The sequence below is a fragment of the Eubalaena glacialis genome, chromosome 9 (genome assembly GCF_028564815.1).
Source record: "Eubalaena glacialis isolate mEubGla1 chromosome 9, mEubGla1.1.hap2.+ XY, whole genome shotgun sequence".
NCBI lineage: Eukaryota > Metazoa > Chordata > Mammalia > Artiodactyla > Balaenidae > Eubalaena > Eubalaena glacialis.
This window is the reverse complement of record NC_083724.1, coordinates 98,673,867-98,693,352: the sequence shown is the minus strand read 5'-3', so window position 1 is coordinate 98,693,352 and position 19,486 is coordinate 98,673,867. Positions and strand designations below refer to the sequence as shown.

General features: G+C 43.2%; 1 protein-coding gene and 1 pseudogene across 2 annotated transcripts in view; both read left to right on the top strand.

Annotated features, from left to right (window-relative positions):
* The first annotated feature begins 8,554 nt into the window (after positions 1-8,554).
* Positions 8,555-9,143, top strand: LOC133097466 (protein TEX261-like; annotated as a pseudogene).
* Positions 9,144-18,713: 9,570 nt separating this feature from the next.
* BICD2 (BICD cargo adaptor 2) overlaps positions 18,714-19,486 on the top strand; it is a 53,476-nt gene continuing 52,703 nt past the window's right edge. For both annotated transcript variants that reach the window (XM_061200620.1, XM_061200619.1), the window contains exon 1: positions 18,714-19,053. In XM_061200620.1, coding sequence (XP_061056603.1) covers positions 18,814-19,053 — 240 coding nt within the window. In that variant the 5' untranslated portion in view covers positions 18,714-18,813. The remainder of the gene's footprint in view (positions 19,054-19,486) is intronic.

The window sequence follows — 19,486 nt, the reverse complement described above, 5'->3', positions numbered from 1 at the left end:
CAGCAGATTAGACAATAAAGAAGAAAAGATGGGTGACCTTGAAGAAATAGCAGCAGAAACTATCCAAAGTGAAACACAAAGAAAAAAGATTAAAAAAAATTAATGGAGCATCAGTGAGCTGTGGGACAAATTCAGTCAGATTAATACACATATAATCGGAATGAAACAGGAGGGAAGGGGGCAGGGCACAAACTTTAAAGGAATGACATAGCCCAAGGACATGACATAAACTGATTAGAACAAAATGGGTCCAAGATGGCCGACAAGTTGACTTCCATTAGACCTTGAGCCTCAGTATATGCTCACTGTAACACATCAGCAAGCTAAATGACACACCCACAGGCGTCATGACAGTTCCAAGGCCGACCATAAGGATAAAAAAGTGGGCAGTGCCCCATTTCCTGGAAATTCCCACCCCTTCCCAAAATAGCTGGAATACTCCTCCCATTTATTAGCCTATGAAACTACCCACCCCTATAAAAACTGACAACCCCATACCCTGGTGCCTTTCTCACCTTCTGAGATGGCCCACACTCTGTCTGTGGAGTGTGTTCCTCTCTAAATAAATCCACTTCTAACCTATCACTTTGTCTCTCACTGAATTCTTTCTGAGATGAGACATCAAGAACCTGAGCTTCATTAACTCCTGAAACCAGGTGTGTGATCTCAGTTGGAAGACTGTGGGTTTTGGCCAGGTTCGAGTCCCGGCCATGTGGGTTAGAGTCCCAGTCAGGGTTTTGGCCAGGTTCGAGTCCTGGCTGCATGGGTTCAAGTCTCATTCAGGGTTCTGGCTGGGTTAGAGTCCTGGCCTCATGGGTTCAAGTCCCAATCTGAGGTGCATGGTTTCAGGAGTCCCTGTAGGAGAAAAGAGGGAAAGGGAACATTATTGAAAAAAATAACATCCCCCAAATTTCCAAATCTGATAAAAACTCTAAACCAGTGGTGCTCAACTGGGGGTGACTTTGCCCTTGAGAACATTGGCAATGTCTGGAGTCATTTTTGGTTGTCACAGAGGAGAATAATACTGGAATCTAGTGGGTAGAAGCCAGGAATGCTAAACATCCTATAATGCATAGACAGCCTCCACCAGGCCCCATAGTGCTGAGACTGAGAAACTCGGCTCTAAATCCACAGGTCCGAGAAGCCCAATCAGCCCCAAGCATGGAGAGAGAGGGGGGGAGAGAGAGAGAAGAGAACAACACGAAGGCACGTCATAATTGGATTGCCTTAATCTGTGATAGAGAAATCTTAAAAGTAGCCAGGACAAAAAGGCATATTATGTCACAAAATCAAAGATAAGAATGATAATGAACTTCTCTTCAGAAGCAATGAAAGCCAGAAGATAGTGCAGCAACATATTTACAGGACTGGGGTCTAAGTGTGGGGCTGTAAACCTACATTTCTATAATCAGCAAAAATATTTAGAAAACTATGGCAAAACAAAGACTTTTTCAGATATAGTGAAACTGAAAGAATTCATCTCCAGCAGATTTGTAGTATAGGACATAATTTTTAAAGTTCTTCAGGAAGAAGAAAATCATACCAGGTTGAAATCTGTGAGGAGAAATAGACAAATCACAATTGTAACAAGAGATTCCAACACCCCTCTCTGAACAACTGAAAGAATGAGTAGGCAGAAAATCAGGAAAGGCATAGAAGACTTGAACAAGACTTGAACAATATTATCAATCAGCTTGACCTAATTGACATTTATAAAATAGTCCACCCAACAACAGCAGAATATGTATTTTTCCAAGTGCACATGGGATGTCTACCAAGACAGACTACATCTGGGCTATAAAACAAGTCTTGATAAATTTAAAATAATTTAAATCATACAAAGTATGTTCTCTGATCACAATAGAATTACCTTAGAAATAAATATTAGAAAGGTATCTAGAAAATCACCAAATACTTGTGAAACCAAGCAGGACCCTGTGGGACTCCTGGGCACAAAAGACTTTCTGTGTCCCCCATTTCTTGTAGGGAATAGACTCCAGCCTCCATGACATTCCCTGAGTTCCAAAGGGCAGATTCGAACAGTTGCTAATCTGGGAAGGGAGGGGATGCAAAGACAAGGGAGAAGCAGCCAAGAAAGGGAGTGCAGCCTTGGGGCAGGGTCCTGGTTCTGCCTCAAGGGACACACATAACAATATCTTTGAGCTCTTTACAGAACTAAAACCCCCAACAAGTAAAAGATGTTAGCATTCTTCATTCCAGAGAAGACCACCTGAGGCCAGATTAAAGGAACCAGAGAAGTTCATCAGGAGACTACCTGAGACCAGATTAAAGGAGTGCAGGCCCTGCACACACCTTAATCCTTATCAGCAACCCTGCCCTTGAACCATTACTATAAAACTCCTCACCAAATCCTCCTGGGTTGGGACACACAGTTTTGAGAGGCATGAACCCACTGTGTCCCCCTTTTCCTGGCAAAGCAATAAAGCCATTCTTTTCTACTTCACCCAAAACTCTGTCTCTGAGATTTGATTCGGCACAGATGGTGCACAGATGCCGAGTTTTCAGCAGCAGATTTAAGTCAGGGTTAACTTTTTTCCTATGGATATCTGATTGCTCTAACACCATTTTTTTGGAAAGACCATTTTTCCTTCATTGAATTGCCTTTGAATCTATATTAAGAATCAGCTACCCATACTTGTGGGGTTATTTCTGGAGAATCTCTTCTGTTCCATTGACCTATGTGTTTATTCTTGCACCAGTACCACACAGTCTTGATTACCATAGCTATGTAAAAAGCCTTAAGATTGCTTCCCAATTTATTCTCCTTTTTCAAAATTTTATTAGATATTCTAGTTCCTTTGACTTTCCAAATACATTTAGAATAATATCATCTATACTGACAAAAAAATCTTGCTGGGATTTTGATAGAAATTGCCGTAAATCTGTATATCACTTTAGAGGCAATTGACATCTTTATAATGTTGAGTCTTCCAAACATGAACATATTATATCTCCATTTATTTAGATGTTGTTTGATTTCCTTCTTCAGAATTTTGTAGTTTTGAGCATTGAAGTTCTGTGAAGGTTTTCTTATATTTACACCTAAATATTTCACCTCATCTTGAGCTATTGTAAATGCATCCTTAAGTATGATGCTGTCTGTAGGTTTTATAGATACCTTTTTGAGGTTGAAGAAGTTCCTTTTACTCCTACATTGCTGAAAGTTTTTATCATGAATCTGTATTGGGTTTTCCCAAATGTTTTATTTTTTGCATGAATTGAGATGAACTTATGATTATATATTATTCTATTACTATGTATTACATGAATTGATTTTTAGATATTAAAATCACTTTAGAATAAATCTCACTTGGTCATGGTGTATAATCCTTTTTATGTATTGCTGAATTTGACTTGGGGATATTTTGTAAAGAAATCTTGTGACTGTGATAAGACTGGATATTGTACTAAAATTTTTTTCTTATGATGTCTTTGTCTGGCTTTGGTATCAGGGTAATAATGGCCTCATTGAAGAAGTAGGGAGTCTCCCTCCTCCTCAACTCTCTGAAGAATTTGTGATATATTATTATTATTTCTTCTTTAAATATTTGATAAAATTCATCAGTGATGCCATCTGGGCCATGCTTTTCTTTGTGGAATTTTTTTATTCCTAATTAAACTACTTTCCTTGTTATAGGTCTATTCAGATATTCTATTTGCTCTTTTTTAAAAAATATTTTTCACCTCCTTTATTTTAGCATTGGTGTTTTGACTATAGAGTTTTTTCTTTTTTTAAGAATTGGGGACTTCCCTGGTGGTCCATTGGTTAAGAATCTGCCTTCCAATGCAGGGGACGTGGGTTCAATACCTGGTCGAGGAACTAAGATTCCACATGCCATGGGGCAACTAAGCCCATGCACCACAACTAGAGAGCCTGCATGCCACAACTACTGAGCCCATGCACTCTGGAACCCGTGAGCCACAACTAGAGAGAAGCCCATGAGCCACAATGAAGAGCCCACATGCCACAGAGAAGAGCCTGTGTGCCACAATGAAAGATCCCGCACACCACAACTAAGATCCAATGCAGCCAAATAAATAAATAATTGAAGTATAGTTGAATTACAATGTTGTGTTAATTTCTGCTGTACAGCAAAGTGATTCAGTCATATATATATATTCTTTTTCATATTCTTTTCCATTATGGTTTATCACAGGATATTGAATATAGTTCCCTGTGCTATACAGTAGGACCTTGTTGTTTATCCATCCTATATATAATGGTTTGCATGTACTAACCCCAACCTCCCCCTCCATCCCTCCCCACTGCCATTGGCAACCACAGGTCTGTTCTCTATGTCTGTGAGTCTGTTTCTGTTCCGTAGGTAGGTTCATTTGTGTCATATTTTAGATTCCACATATAAGTGATATCATATGGTATTTATCTCTCTCTTTCTGACTTACTTCACTTAGTATGATAATCTCTAGTTCCATCCATGTTGCTGCAAATGGCGTTATTTCATTTTTTTTTAATGGCTGAGTAGTATTGCATTGTATATATGTACACATTTTCTTTATCCATTCTTCTGTCAATGGACATTTAGGTTTTTCAGATATTCTATTTCTTCTTGACTCAATTTTGTTTATTTGCATCTTTCTAGGAATTTGTCTATTTTAACAAAGTTGTCTATTTGTTGCTATAATTAGTTCAGAATATTCTCTTATAATCATTTTGATTTCTGTAAGGTCAGTTGTGAAGTCCACGCTTTCATTTCTGGTTTTGGTAATTTGTGTCTTGTCTCTTATTTTTTTGGTTAATATAGCTAAGTTTTGTCAATTTTGTTGGCCTTTTCCTAGAATCAAATTTGGTTTCATTGATTATCTCTATTAATTTTTTTCTATGTCATTGATTTCTGCTTTTAATATTTATCATTTCTTTCCTTCTATTTGCTTTATAATTGTTTGCTCATTTTTTCTAGTTTCCTATGGTGAATGCTTGAGTTGTTGGGTTGAGATACCTTTTTTCTTTTTTGACTTAAGGCAATAAATTCTCCTCTAAGCACTGCTTTCACTGAATCCCCTATATTTTGATTTGTTGTGTTTCTGTTTTAATTGAGTTAAATCTTTAAATTTTAATCTTCTGCTATCTTTTGGGGGGCCATGGATTATTTAGAAGTTTAATTTCCAAATACTTGAAGTTTTCCCAGATTCTTTCAGTTATTGATCTCCATTTTAATCCCATTGTGTTCAGAGAACACACTTTGCATAATCTTTATCTTTTTCAACTTAGTGAGGCTTGTTTTGTGTCTCAACATATGACCTATGCTGGAGAATGTTCCATGAATTCTTGAAAAGAATATGTATTCATCAGTCATTGGTGTATGTTCTGTAAATGCTACTTAAGTCAAGTTGGTTGATAGTGTTGTTAATGTCTTCTTCATCCTTTCTGATTTGCTGCCTGGTTGTTCTTTCAATTACTGAGAGTAGAGTACTGAAATTTCCAACTATTATTTTTGAATTGTGTATTTCTCCTTTCAGTTCTGTTGAGATTTGCTTCATGTAATTGGGGACTCTGTCATTAGGTGTGTGTATTTTAAAATTTTTATATGTTCCTTGTGTATTGATAATGAATTGCCTCTCTTTGTCTCTAGTATTATTTGTTTCCTCAAAGTCTACTTTGTCTGATTTCAAGACAAACTACAATATAGCCCTTCCAGTTCTCTTGTGGTTATTATATGCCTACTACATGTTTTCCACACAAATTTGTTTGAATCTAAGATGCATCTCTTGTAGAAAACAAAGTTATATCTTGATTCTTCATCCAGTCTCACTATCTGTGCCTTTTAAGTGGGATGTTTAACACATTCACATTTAATGTAATTATTGATATGCTTGGACTTAATCTACCAATTTGCTACCTTTTTTCTATATGTCTCATATCTCTTTTCTTCCTCCATTCCTCCTTTACTATCTTCTTTTGTTCTAAATGAAATTTTTAGCGAGCACTCTTTATTCCTCTATTGACATTTTAACTATTTTTTTAGTTATTTTATTAATGATTGCTCTAGGGATTACAATATGCATCTTACCTTATCACAGTTTACTTTAGAATAATACTAACTGAAATTTGGCCAAATAGAGAACATCTGCTCAAATTTATCATTTCTTTCCCTGGCCTTTATACTATTATTGTGACATCTATTGCATTTATATATATTATAAATCCAATAATATAGCTTTAAAATGTTACACATTTTAATTAAGAGAAGAAATGAGAAAAAATACATATAGAGCCTTTGATATTTACTTATGTATTCCTTCATTTCCTCCTGTGTATTTCAAGTTACTATCTGGTATCATTTTCTTTCAGTCTGAAGGACTGTTTTTGTATTTCTTGTTAGGCCAATATGCTAGCACCTCTTGATCTTTATTTGTCTGGAAAAAGCTTTTACCATCTTCATTTTTAAAGGATAGTTTTGCTGGATATAGAATTCTTGCTTGGCAATCTTTCCTTTGGCACTTTAAATATGTCATTCTACACTTTTATGTTCTCCATTGTTTTTGATGAGAAGTCATTTTATCATTCAAGTGTATGTCATTTTCCTCTTGCTTTCAAGATTTTCATTTTGTATTTGGCTTTCAACAGTTTGGCTATGAAGTGCATGGTGTGGATCTCTTTGTGTTTATCCTTCTTGGATCTGTAGGTTAATGTTTTTCATCAAATTTTTGAAATTTGGCCCATTATATCTTCAAATATTTTTCTGTCCCTTTCCCTTTCTCCTCTCCTCTGAGACTCCCATTACAATTATGTTGGTACACCTGATGTTGTCTCACAGATGCCTGTGGCTGTCTTTAACTTTCTTCAATCTTTTTTTCTCTTTGTTTTCAGATTAGACAATTTTTATTGATCTATTATGCTTGCTATTTCTTCTTTTAGGCATCTTAATTCTGCTTTTGAGCCCCTTTAGTAAAAGTTCCATTTCAGTTATTGTAATTTTCCATTCAAGAATTTCCATTTGGTTCTTTTGTATAACAACATCTTTATTGAGAGTCTCTATTTGTTGAGTGATTGCTGTAATGCATTGCTTTAGTTATTTAAATATGGGTTCCTTTAACTATTTGAATTTATTTACAATAGCTGTTTTGAAGGCTTTGTCTGCTATATCCAATATCTGGGGATAACCAGAGCCAACAGCTAGTGACTCCCTTTTTTCTGAGTATGGGCCACACTTTGTTGTGCCTTTGCCTGTCTTATGATGTTTTACTGAAAATATAATGTATTGTAGCAACTCTGGATTCCAACTCCCTTCTCTCATGTATTATTGTTGTTGTTTTGTTTGTGTACGCTGTCTCCCCAACAGTGTATGGCTGCTGATGTATCTGCTCAGTTGTTTGCTCTTATTTTTGTGTTTAAGCCCTCTTTCCCAGGTTTTGTCCTGGTGACTGCATAGCTTAGCATTCAGGTAAAGGTTAATCAGATTGTTCTCAGAGCTAATGAGGTTTCCACCTTCTGCTGATGGGTCTGTGTGTGGGCAGGGGAGCACCTTCTAAGCTCAAGTGACTTTCAAGTCTACCCTGGCTTTCACATTCCACTGAAATCTCTTGCATCTTTGCTCCATAAAAAGGCATACTGTGATGGCTGGAGATGTGCAAATGTCTTCAGTCTGCTCTAGTCTTTCTCATACATGTGCACACACTCTGGGATACGTTGAGAATTTATCAAGTCCCCATTGCTGTCTCACCTCCTGCAGCTCCTAGCAAATCCTCATCTTTCCTTCTGGTCCATTGCTTGCTCAAAACGGTCCTGAACTGTTAGCAGAGCTTCAGGTCTTCCCTGATCACTTGCCAATGAGATCTACTTTAACTGAAATAACTCCAAATCAAGTGAGATCTCTCTAGCAGTGGAATCAAAGGTGATAGTTTTCTTGCCCTGCCTCCACATTTTTTTAAATAAATTTATTTATTTTATTTATTTTTGGCTACATTGGGTCTTCGTTGTTGTGCGTGGGGTTTCTCTAGTTGCGGCGAGCGGGGGCTACTCTTTGTTGCAGTGCGCGGTCTTCTCATTGCAGTGGCTTCTCTTGTTGCGGAGCACGGGCTCTAGGCACGTGGGCTTCAGTAGTTGTGGCTTGTGGGCTCTAGAGCACAGGCTCAGTAGTTGTGACCCATGGGCTTAGTTGCTCCGCGGCATGTGGGATCTTCCCGGACCAGGGCTCAAACCTGTGTCCCCTGCATTGGCAGGCGGATTCTTAACCACTGCACCACCAGGGAAGCCCCTGCCTCCACATTTATTGAACTATGGTGATGGGAGGTGACAGCAGTTTCCCCAAGAAAGAACATCACATGCTTTTGCTGTTTGTAACTGAATTTCAGTAGTTTTCATGAATAAAATTTTCTCAGTTTGATGTGTGCACTTGGTGAATTTCCAAGCACTGAAATAGTTGTTTGACAGTTTTGATCCCTTTCTCCAGCTTTGATAAATGATTTTTGGGAAGAGGATGTGTGGACTTGCTAACATGATTATGTCAAAAATCCAAATAGCAAGCGTGCAGGCCTATCCCAGCGGTCAGGGGGCAGGCAGGGCGTGGGCGTCATGTGGCTCATGTACCTGCTGAGCTGGCTGTTGCTCTTCATCCAGGTGGCCTTCATCCTGCTGGCCATCGTAGCCGGACTCTATTACCTGGCAGAATTGATAGAAGAATACACAGTGGCCACTAGAGGATCATAAAATACATGACCTGATTCTCCACAGCTGTATCAATTGGCCTCTACATTTTTGAGTGCTTCCCCACCTGCATGATTGGCATGGGTCTCTGCACCAACCTTGTCTACTTTGGCCTCCTCCAGACCTTCCCCTTAGTCATGCTGACCTCGCTTAACTTCATCCTGTTGTGTGGGCTAGTGGTGGTGAATCATTACCTAGAGTTTCAAGTTTTTGCAGAGGAATATTATCCTTTCTCAGAGGTCCTGGCTTATTTCATTTTCTGCCTGTGGATAATCCCATTTGCATTCTTTGTGTCACTGTAGGCTGGGGAGAACGTCCTAACCTCCCTATGCAGCCAGGAGACGACATGGTCTCCAATTACTTCACCAAAGGCAAGCGGGGCAAATGCTTAGTAATCCTGGTTGTCTTCTCCTTCATCAAAGAAGCCATTCTACCCAGTCGGCAGAAGATATACTGACCCCCTGGGGAGGGGATGCTGGGGCAAGATCAGGAGAGTCAGGCCCCTGGGCCTCTGCACTAGGTGGGGGCCAGTAGCTAGAAGGCACCTTCCCCCAGCCCTGGCCCTCCTTCCCTGACTCCCCCAGATGCCCCCATCCCCACCGTCCTCAGGAGGTTCAGCTTGGCTCAGATCTGATGCTGCCAGAGGCTGAGACTTCAGAAGGCACCAGGGAGGATGCTGTGCCTGCTTAGCCAGGAGGCCGTGGTCCACCTTTGGGGGGTAAAGGCTGAGCTCCTGTGGCCCTCCTGCCCCCTCCTGTGATGGGCCAGGAGTTCTGGCTCAGCCAGGGGAGGCAGGGCAGGGGCTGTGAAGCTGGAGAGCAGATGGTGATAATGGCTGTGGCAGATGATAGCCGTAGGGATGGGCCGTGGCTTAGCACTTGCAAGAGAAAGTTTTTGCTGTTGAACTGCGATTTCTGTCCAAGTGCTGATTGCCATTTGAATAAAGATGCTAGGTGGCACTGTTTGCCTTAATACCCCGAAAAAAAAATCCAGAGTATTTTTGTTGCAAGAATTCTCTTGCAGTGCTAGACATTGTTTATCTTTACTCACCATCCATTTCTACATTTATTCTTCTACTCCTTGTGAAGGGTGGGAAGGTTAAAAACTACATTTCCCAGAGACTTTTGCTCTTAGGAGTCTGGATTGATTGACTTGGGTTCTGCCAATGAGATGTGATTGCATGAGATATGGAAGGCAGAAGGGAGGAGGGTGCCATTCTCTTGGTAGAGATGGCACTGATGTGTAGGTTCTGGCAGATGTGAACTTTTGCAATGGCCCAATTCCATGTCCCACTCACTTTCACCCAGTTTCATGGGTGTGGCAGCTGTGACCTTGGCAATGGTTTCATGCAGCTTCTTGATCTCTGGATTACAGCCGCTATGGCATGACTTTGAGGTCTAGTCATAGCCCCACTGACTTCAAATCTTAAAGTCCTTTCCATGATTTTGCAAGCAACTGATTCCCTGTATTAAATCCTTATCTGTTTGAAACATCTAGAGTGACTTCTATCTCCTGAACTACAACTTCCTCTATACAATTATACTTTGGAGACTTTGGGATGATTAAACTCTTCTTTTAGGCAATGGTTACTGTCCCTTGAGGGGCTACTACCCAGGCCTGACTGAGAAAATCACAAATCACCCATAGTTCCTGGACTGGGATGTGGCAATCGTATGAGACTTGGATTGTCTTCATTGGGCAGGGTTGATATGTATTTTATGTAGGTGTGGGCATTATTTAAAGTGTGTATATGGGAAAGGGGTTGTGAGAAGAGTTGTTTGTTGGTGAAATCTCAAACATTTCAGCTCAGATGCCCAGATCCCAGCTGCATGGAGCCTGGGAGGTGAGGATCGGCCCCTTCTTTGAGCTTCAATACTGGGAGGTTGGCTTGTCTTCCATCAAAACTCACATGATGGGGGAATTCTCCCAACACAGGAAAGGGTTCTGATCCTAGGGGCCCAGAAATAACACAGATTTGTCAGAGCGGTAGTTGGATGAGAGCCTGGAAAGATGGGGAGGCCACATGGGGGAGCTAGGTTTAACACAGCCTTGGAAATTCATCTGGAAATGCCATGTTGGCTGGGGATCCAGGAGGACCCAGAGGTGGAGTAAGACATGAAGAACAGTTTAGGTGGCAGTGGGGTGATGATGATGAGTGAGAGTGTAGATTCCCCTCCCCATCTCCCAGAGCTCAGGGGTTCAAACCCATGGCCATATCATTCTCTGTTCCTCAATTTCCTCATCTGAAAAATGGGGATAATAGCTAGGCCATTAGGCTTTTGTAAGGATTAAATAAGATAAAGCAGGCACATGAGAGCAACCAATGGATTCATTTAAAACAAGAAGTAGGTCGAAGCAGGAGGTCAGGATTCATGTCCACTAGCAGGGACAGCCACCTAGAAGTCAAGTGGCACTCAGATCATAGCCATTCAGAGACAGGTAAATGACTTTTTTTTTTTTTGTCTTCTCATGCTTTATGGAGATAATATCATTACAACATTAAAACACTTGAAATTTTTTATCTTAAAAATTTCAAAATAGACCCAAAAGTCAAGAGCATAATGTAGCACCTACCCAGCTTCAACTACCATCAACAACTTCTGCAATTTCATTATCCTCATCTCCCCTTTTTTCTGGAATACTTGAAAACAAATGCTAAACATCATGTTCTCCACTTGTACATACTTGCAGGTGTATTTACATCCAAACAGTCATTTTCCTACATAATCACACTTTAAATTAACAATAATTCCTTTATCAAAAAATGTTTAAAGAAAAATAATTCCCCATACTCCCATTACTATTTAAACCACAGTGATTCCACTTCTCTTCCAGTTCTGCAGGAAGTGTGCAAGGCCCAGCTCCAAAGTTCCAAGCACAGGAACTCTCTCTTCTGTTTCTTCCCCCTCTTAACATTGTATCATGTTCAGTTCCATGTAGCCCCATTATCTTAACCAGGGGAGCTGGGTGAGTTAATATACCTTTAAAAATACCTTACAGACCATTTAGCTCTTATGAATATTGATGCAAAAATCTTCAACGAAATACTAGCCAACCAAATTCTGCTGCATATTAAAAGGATTACACCATGACCAAATGGAATTTATTCCCAGAATGCAAGGATGATTCAACATATGAAAATCAACCAATATATCACATTAACAGAATGAACAGGAAAAAAAACCCACACATGATCATTTCAATTGATGCAGAAAACCTTTTGACAAAGTCCAACACCCTTTCATGATAAAAACACTCAACAAACTAGGATAGAAGGGAACTTCCCCAACATGATAAAGGCTATATATGAAAAAATTTACAGTGGACATCATACTCAATGATGAAGGACCTAGAGCTTTCCCCCTAAGATCAGGAATAAGACAAGGATGCCTGCTTTTGCTACTTCTTTTCAACATAGTACTGGAAGTTCTGGCCAGAGCAATTAGGCAAGAAAAAGAAATAAAAGGCATCCAAATTGGAAAGGAACAAGTAAAATTATCTTTGTCCATATCTTATACATAGAAAATGCTAAAGATTCCACACCAAATAAACAAACCCCAAAACCTATTAGTGCTGATAAGCAAATTCAGAAAAGTTATAGGATACGAAATCAACACACAAAAATCAGTTGCATACACTAACAATGAACAATCTGAAAAAAATACTTAGAAATTAACTTAACCAAAGGGGGTAAAAACTTGCAGACCGAAAATTATAAAACACTGCTAAAAGAAATTAAAGAAGATGTAAATATGGAAAGACATTCTGTGTTCATGGACTGGAAGACAATATTGTTAAGATGTCAATGCTACTCAAAGCATTCTACAGATTCAATGCAATCCCTATCAAAATCCCAATGATTTTTTTGCAGAAATTTTTAAAAAAATCCTAAAACTCATATGGAATCTCAAGGGACCCCAAATAACCAAAGCATTTTGAAAAAGAACAAAGTTGGAGGATTCACACTTCCCTATTTCAAAAGTTACTTCAAAGCTACTGTAACCAAAACAGTGTGGTACTGGCATAAAGATAGACATACAGACCAGTGGAAAAGAAATTCCAGGGACTTCCTTGGTGGTGCAGTGGTTAAGTATCTGCCTGTCAATGCAGGGGACATGGGTTTGATCCCTGGTCTGGGAAGATCCCACATGCCGCGGAGCAACTAAACTACTGAGCCTGCGCTCTAGAGCCCATGTGTCACAAGTACTGAGCCCACACACTGCAACGACAGAAGCCCACACACTCTAGGGCCTGTGTGCTGCAACTACTGAAACCCGCACACCTAGAGCCCGTGCACCACAATGAAGAGTAGCCCCCACTCGCCACAACTACAGAAAGCCCGTGTGCAGCAATGAGAACCCAATGCAGCCAAAAAAAAAAAAAAAAAAGTCCACATCAAAAAAATAAAATTCAATTAAAATAAAAAAATAAAAAGAAGAGTGTAAAAAAAAAAAAAAAAGAAAAAAGAGAAGAAAAGAAATTCCAGAAACAACCCCTTGCATATAAGGTTGATTGATTTTTGACATGGGTGTCAAGACCATTTAACAGAGAAAGGACAGTCTTTTCAACAAATGGCACTGGAAAAACTGGATATACAATATATGTCTGAACCCCTAAGGCCTGGCACAGTTTATCAAATGAATGACATTTGGGTCAAAGACTCATCCTACGTTACACAATATGAATACGTGGGGGATGCCATGCCATTTACTCTGCTGTCAGCTGAGCTAAGTATGCCTAGGCAGGGAGTCACCTAACAGGGGATGGCTTTGCTCCTTGGTCTACAACCAGATAGCCACAGGCAGAGAGGAGACAGGATTCCAGGAGGAGGAGGGGCTTTTGTGAGCACGCAGAGCTCCTGAGCAAATAGCAAAAAAGGGAACCTAATAGCAAATAGCCTTTGAGCAAATAGCTTTGGTAGCAAAAAAGGCTACCAAAGGGGCCACATCTAGGCCAGGTCCCAGCCCGGACACTTGTGCGCATGAGCATCCTGCCCCTTTGCCCTGGATGGGAGGAGTGGGGGACCTGGAGCCTTTGCTTATGAAGGTAGAGCGTGTTTCTGAGAGGATATCACTTACGTTTGCCCCCAGCCTAAGGGTCACCCAGTCATTCTTGGCGGGGGGGTGCACCATGGGCACCCAGCATCCCAGTCTGACAAAGGCCTTCATTCTCCCATGTCTTCCATCCTGGCGAAGGGGTATAGGGTCCAGGGAGGGGGGATAATAAGGACAGCCTGGTCTCCGCTGAGTCCTGAGCCCCTGCAGGACCCTGGCTGGAGGCCCTGGTGTGTGGGTCAGGAGACTGCTGAGGCCTGGTCAAGGTCCCTGCCTCCTGGAGCTGACATTCCAGGAGGAGACAAAGGTGCAAACGTGAATAAGCACAACATGCAGGATGCCATGAAGGAAGATAAAGCCAGGAAGGGGAACAAGTCAGGAGGGCAGAAGGGCCACTTCCCAGAATGTGAAGGGTCTTGGGGGGTGGCTGCCGTAATTAGGCTTTGCCTCTGGGAGGGGGCTATGATCTGAAGTTTTGTGCCCCACCAAATTCACACATTAAATCCTAACCCCCAAGGTGATGGTGTTAGGATGGTGGGGTCTTTGTGGGTGATTCGATCATGAGGGTGGAGCCCCCATGATAAGTGGCCTTATAAGAGACCCCAGAGAGCTGCCTCACCCCTCCTGCCATGTGAGGACACAGTGAGAGAAGAGGAAGCCGGTTCTCACTAGACACTGAATCTGCTGACACCATGGTCTTGGACTTCCAGCACCTTAAGAAATAAATATCTTTTGCTTATAAGCCTCCCAACCGTGGTATTGTTACAGCAGCCTGAATGTACTAAAGGAAAGAGTTTTGAGCTGAGGGGGTGTGACTTGCCTTGGGTCTAAGGATCCTACTGCTGCTGTTAGAGAAAAGATAGGGTGAGGGGGCTGGGGGAAGGCCAGTGAGAAGATGACTACAATAGTCCAGTTGGGAGGCAATTGGGTTCGAGCCAAAGAGGGGGCAGTCAGGAAGGCAGGAGGCCAAGGCTAGGTCTGGATCTGTCGTTTGCTCACAGACTGACAAATCAGATGGAGGGTGTAAGAAGCCAAAGGTGATAACTAAGGATTTTGCCCTGAGCCTGTTTTCTCATTTGTAAAACATGTAGCATAAGCCCCACATCCCAGGGTATTGGAAGGACTCGATGAGATGATGGAAGTCAAGTACCTGGCAACGTTGGAGGCCCAGTTGGAGCCCAAAAAGCAGCAGCCCTGCTTCTCTTATCTTTGCCAATCCCCTATCCCAGCAGCCTGACTGGCCACTTCCTGTGCATCTTCTGGGTCTCCATTCCGGTGTCACATCCTCAGGGAATCTCTTCCTGATGACTATTCCAACACTGTCACGCATCATGGCTCCTCCAGTGACAGGTCCTCTGTCCCCAGCACCTATAAGAGTCCTTGCCTGTCCCCTTCCACCACCACCCTGTCTCCAAGTTCTAAGCTCCATGGTCAATGCCTGCCTGCACCAGATTCCCACAGCCTTTTCGCTTCTCCCTCCTCAGGCCAGCCTCATATGAAGGCGTGGAGTTGGGTGGGGGTTTGGAGTTTGGCCAGCTTGGGTCAGAAGGGGCCACCAATTCTCAGAGCATCTTCCTCTTATGTTCCTTCTCCCTTCTTTTCCCTAGCATCTCTCCCACTTAGACTGAATGGTGAGCCTAGGCCTGAGGGTTTCCTAGGACTTGGGACTCTCAGTGCTAAGACAAGGACAGACAGGCTGACTGGGCATCTTACTCCTACTGTGATTGAATGCCTTAAAAATTATTTTTTAATTTTGCAAGTAAAATTATGACATATTCTCCTCATACAAATAAAACATTAAACCACTAAAAGGAATCAGGGCTCCTTGGAGAAATGGCTGAATCCAGGTCTGGGCCCAGAGTACAAGATGATCCTGGAACAACTTTGCTAGAATATAAGAAAATTCTCAAAAATCGTGACATGTTGAAAGGATACAAAGCCAGCTGGTGGAGCTCCCACTGGCCAAATCTGCCACATTTGAGCATCTAAGTGAATATGGAGAGAAATGGATTATAACTCATTAAGTAAAATAAGAATCTACAGATCCATACCACTAATGAATGTAATATCCTCCCTAGAGTACAAAGTTAGTAAGTGGAAAAGGAATGATGGAAATAGAAAAGAATAGTCTGATATATACATTACCAAATATAAAATAGATAGCTAGTGGGAAGCGGCCGCATAGCACAGGGAGATCAGCTTGGTGCTTTGTGTCCACCTAGAAGGCTGGGAGGGAGATGCAAGAGGGAGGAGATATGTATATGTATAGCTGATTCACTTTGTTATACAGCAGAAACTAACACACCATTGTAAAGCAATTATACTCCAATAAAGATGTTTAAAAATAATAATAATAAATAAATATATAGAAAAGAATAGTCTGGTAATAATTCCTTTAGGCAAGAAACATCAATGAAAACTAGTGAGTTAAAAGTTTAAGGAGCTCAGCCTAAGCCGTTTTGTGATCTAATCCTGGCTACAATGCTTGCCCTTGAACAGGTCTCAGTAATTAATGATCTTAAGGGAACAAAAGAATGCAGAAACATTACCTGCTATCAGGCAAGAGAAGCAACAATAGCAAAGATAATATATCAGTTGTGAAGATTGCCAGTTATCTTTCAGTGGTAAAGGTTAGTCTGAAGCACTCAACCACCAGATCAACCAGAACCTAAGGGATGATGATGTTGACCTTTTCTGACCCTGGTGACTTCAATCAACTAAAGTTTGGATTCTGTCAACTGTCCAAGCCCCTTCAAGAATATGCATGTACCCTCAGCTTAAAACTTCCCCAATTTTACTGTTCTGGGAGACGCTGCTTTAGGAAAGATCCCCGGTGTTCTCCTTACTTGCTGCAAGTAATAAATCCTTTCTTCTCCTGATTAAAAAAAAAAAAAAAAAGTCTGAGGAGTTCATATAACTCAATTATCAAAAAAACAAACAACCCGATTTAAAAATGGGCTGGAAACTTGAATAGACATTTTTCCAAGTAAGACATACGGATGGCTAACAGGCACATGAAAAGATGCTCAACATTGCTAATTATCAGAGAAATACAAATCAAAACAACAGTGAGATATCACCTCACACTTGTCAGAATGGCTAGCATCAAAAGACCACAAACAACAAACGTTGGTGAGGATGTAGAGAAAAGGGAACCCTTGTACACTGCTGGTGGGAATGTAAATTGGTGCATCCACTGTGGAAAACAGTATGGACGTTCCTCAGAAAACTAAAAGTAGAACTACTATATGATCCATTAATTCCACTCCTGGGTATATATCCGAAGAAAATGAAAACACTAATTCGAAAAGATACAATGTGCCCCAATGTTCATAGCAGCATTATTTACAATGGCCAAGATATGGAAATAACCTAAACGTCCATCAACAGATGACTGGATAATGACAATGTGGTGTATACACACACACACACACACACACACACACACACACACACACACACACACACGGAATACTATTCAGTCATAAAAAAGAATGAAATTTTGCCATCTGCAACAACATGGATGGACCTAGAGGATATCATGCAAAGTGAAATGAGACAGAGAAAGACAAATACTGTATGTTACCACTTTTATGTGGAAACTAAAGAATAAAACAAACTAGTGAACATAACAAAAAAGAAACAAGACTCACAGATGTAGAGAACAATCTAATGGTTACCAGTGGGGAGAAAGAAGGGGGGAGGGGCAGGACAGGGGTAAGGGATTAAGAGGTACAAACCACTACGTATAAAATAAAGCTACAAGGATATATTGTACAGCACAGGAAATATAGCCAATATTTTATAATAACTATAAATGGAGTATAATCTTTAAAAATTGTGAATCACTACATTGTACACCTGAAACTCGATGTATTATAAATCAAGTATACCTCAATAAAAATTTTAAAAGCTTGAGTGACGGGATATTTGCAAAGTCTGAATTGTCTTCTCACAGGATAGTATCAATGATTACAGAGGAGTATCCAGCAGCATCCGGGCCATGGGTTTGCGAGTCTCCTGACAGGATTCTGTGAGAATTTAGCACCACCTCGTTGATATTCCAGCCAAAGTGCATAACCTAATGTAACCGTGGGGATGCACCGGTGTGTACAACTCTGGCCTGCACGCCTCAGAAAGGTCAAGGTCATAAACACAAAGAGTGAGAAAGTCTCCCAGATTGAGGGACAGTAAGGACACCTGACTGCCATTTGAGGCGTGACCCACGACCGGGTCCCGGACCAGAACCACGCTACGAGGGTAGGGCAGGGAAGCGATGCTGGATTCCAGGCCCCGTCAGTGTCGGCGGTCCTGAATTGGATCATCGTAGGGCGCACGGAAATGCCTAATTCATAGGAAACACGCACGAGGCATTTCGTATTTAGCTGGGGCGAAGGCGTCTCTTCCGCTAGCGGTTTGACCACCTCTCCCACTGGTTACGTCCTGGGCTCCGCAGGACTCGCCCGTCTGAACCGTCGGGTTATAGTCCCCACCGCCACCCGGCCCGCCGTCCCCCCGACGCTCCGAGCGCTCCACGTGGGGTGGTTCAGACCGGTGTCCGGCTCCACCCAGCCCCTGCACAGCGTAGTCCGCGTCCTCCCCGTGACCCACCGCACCACCTACCCACGCCTCGCAGGCCCGGGGACGGGCACCGGAAAACACCAGTTTCCGGCTCCGCGACGGCGGATGCCCTGGCCAATCACGGGCGGGGGCGGGCGGGCGTGTGGAACTAAGGGCCTTGTAGTCGGCGCGCTGGTGGGACTACGACCCCCACAATGCTCCGCGCGGCAGCAGCGGAGGCTACAGCATTGGAAGGGGCCTCCCGGCACGGGGCGCGGGCCAATCATGGGCGGGGGAGGACGGGCGCTGGGCACGACGGGCCTTGTAGTTGCCGCGGGCGGGACTATGGCCCCCACAGTGCCCCGCGCGGCGGCGAGCTCACGGCGGCTGCGTGGCGGCGGCGGCCGGGGCGCCGTCGGGTTGGGCGGCGGCGGCGGCGGCGGCGGCGGCGGCGGCGGTCGGGAACCCGGCCTGAGCCTCGGAGCGAGTGGCGTGACTCCGGCCGTGGTCACCATGTCCGCGCCGTCCGAGGAGGAGGAGTACGCGCGGCTAGTGATGGAGGCGCAGCCGGAGTGGCTGCGCGCGGAGGTGAAGCGGCTGTCGCACGAGCTGGCCGAGACCACGCGTGAGAAGATCCAGGCGGCCGAGTACGGGCTGGCAGTGCTCGAGGAGAAGCACCAACTCAAACTGCAGTTCGAGGAGCTCGAGGTGGACTACGAAGCCATCCGCAGCGAGATGGAACAGCTCAAGGAGGTAAGGAGCAAGGGCCGCCGGCGCCACGCCCTCCGCGACCCCGGCCAATCCCGACCCCGGACCCGGACTGACCTCAGCACTGACCCCAGAGCCGGCCCTTGACCCTGGCCAAGACTACCCCCGAGCGGACCCCCAACCGGCCTCCGACGCAGGCCAAACAGACCCCTGACCCCGGGCCGGGTCGACCCCCCAGCCGACCCCTGACCCCAGGCAGGCCGGACCAGCACCGGGGCGCCCAGGGTCAGTGTGCCTGGCCGGCCGGGAGGCGGCCCTGCGGTGGGTGGCGGGCCCCAAGTGCGGTGGGCGATGCGCGTTCTAGAAACTCTGGCCTCCGCGGCAAAGGCTGCGGTGGAGCCGTGTGGTCAGCCTTTCTGCTACTGATGGCAGGTCTCGGGCACGGTGGGATGGCGTCCTCTGCGGTGTTTGACTTTCC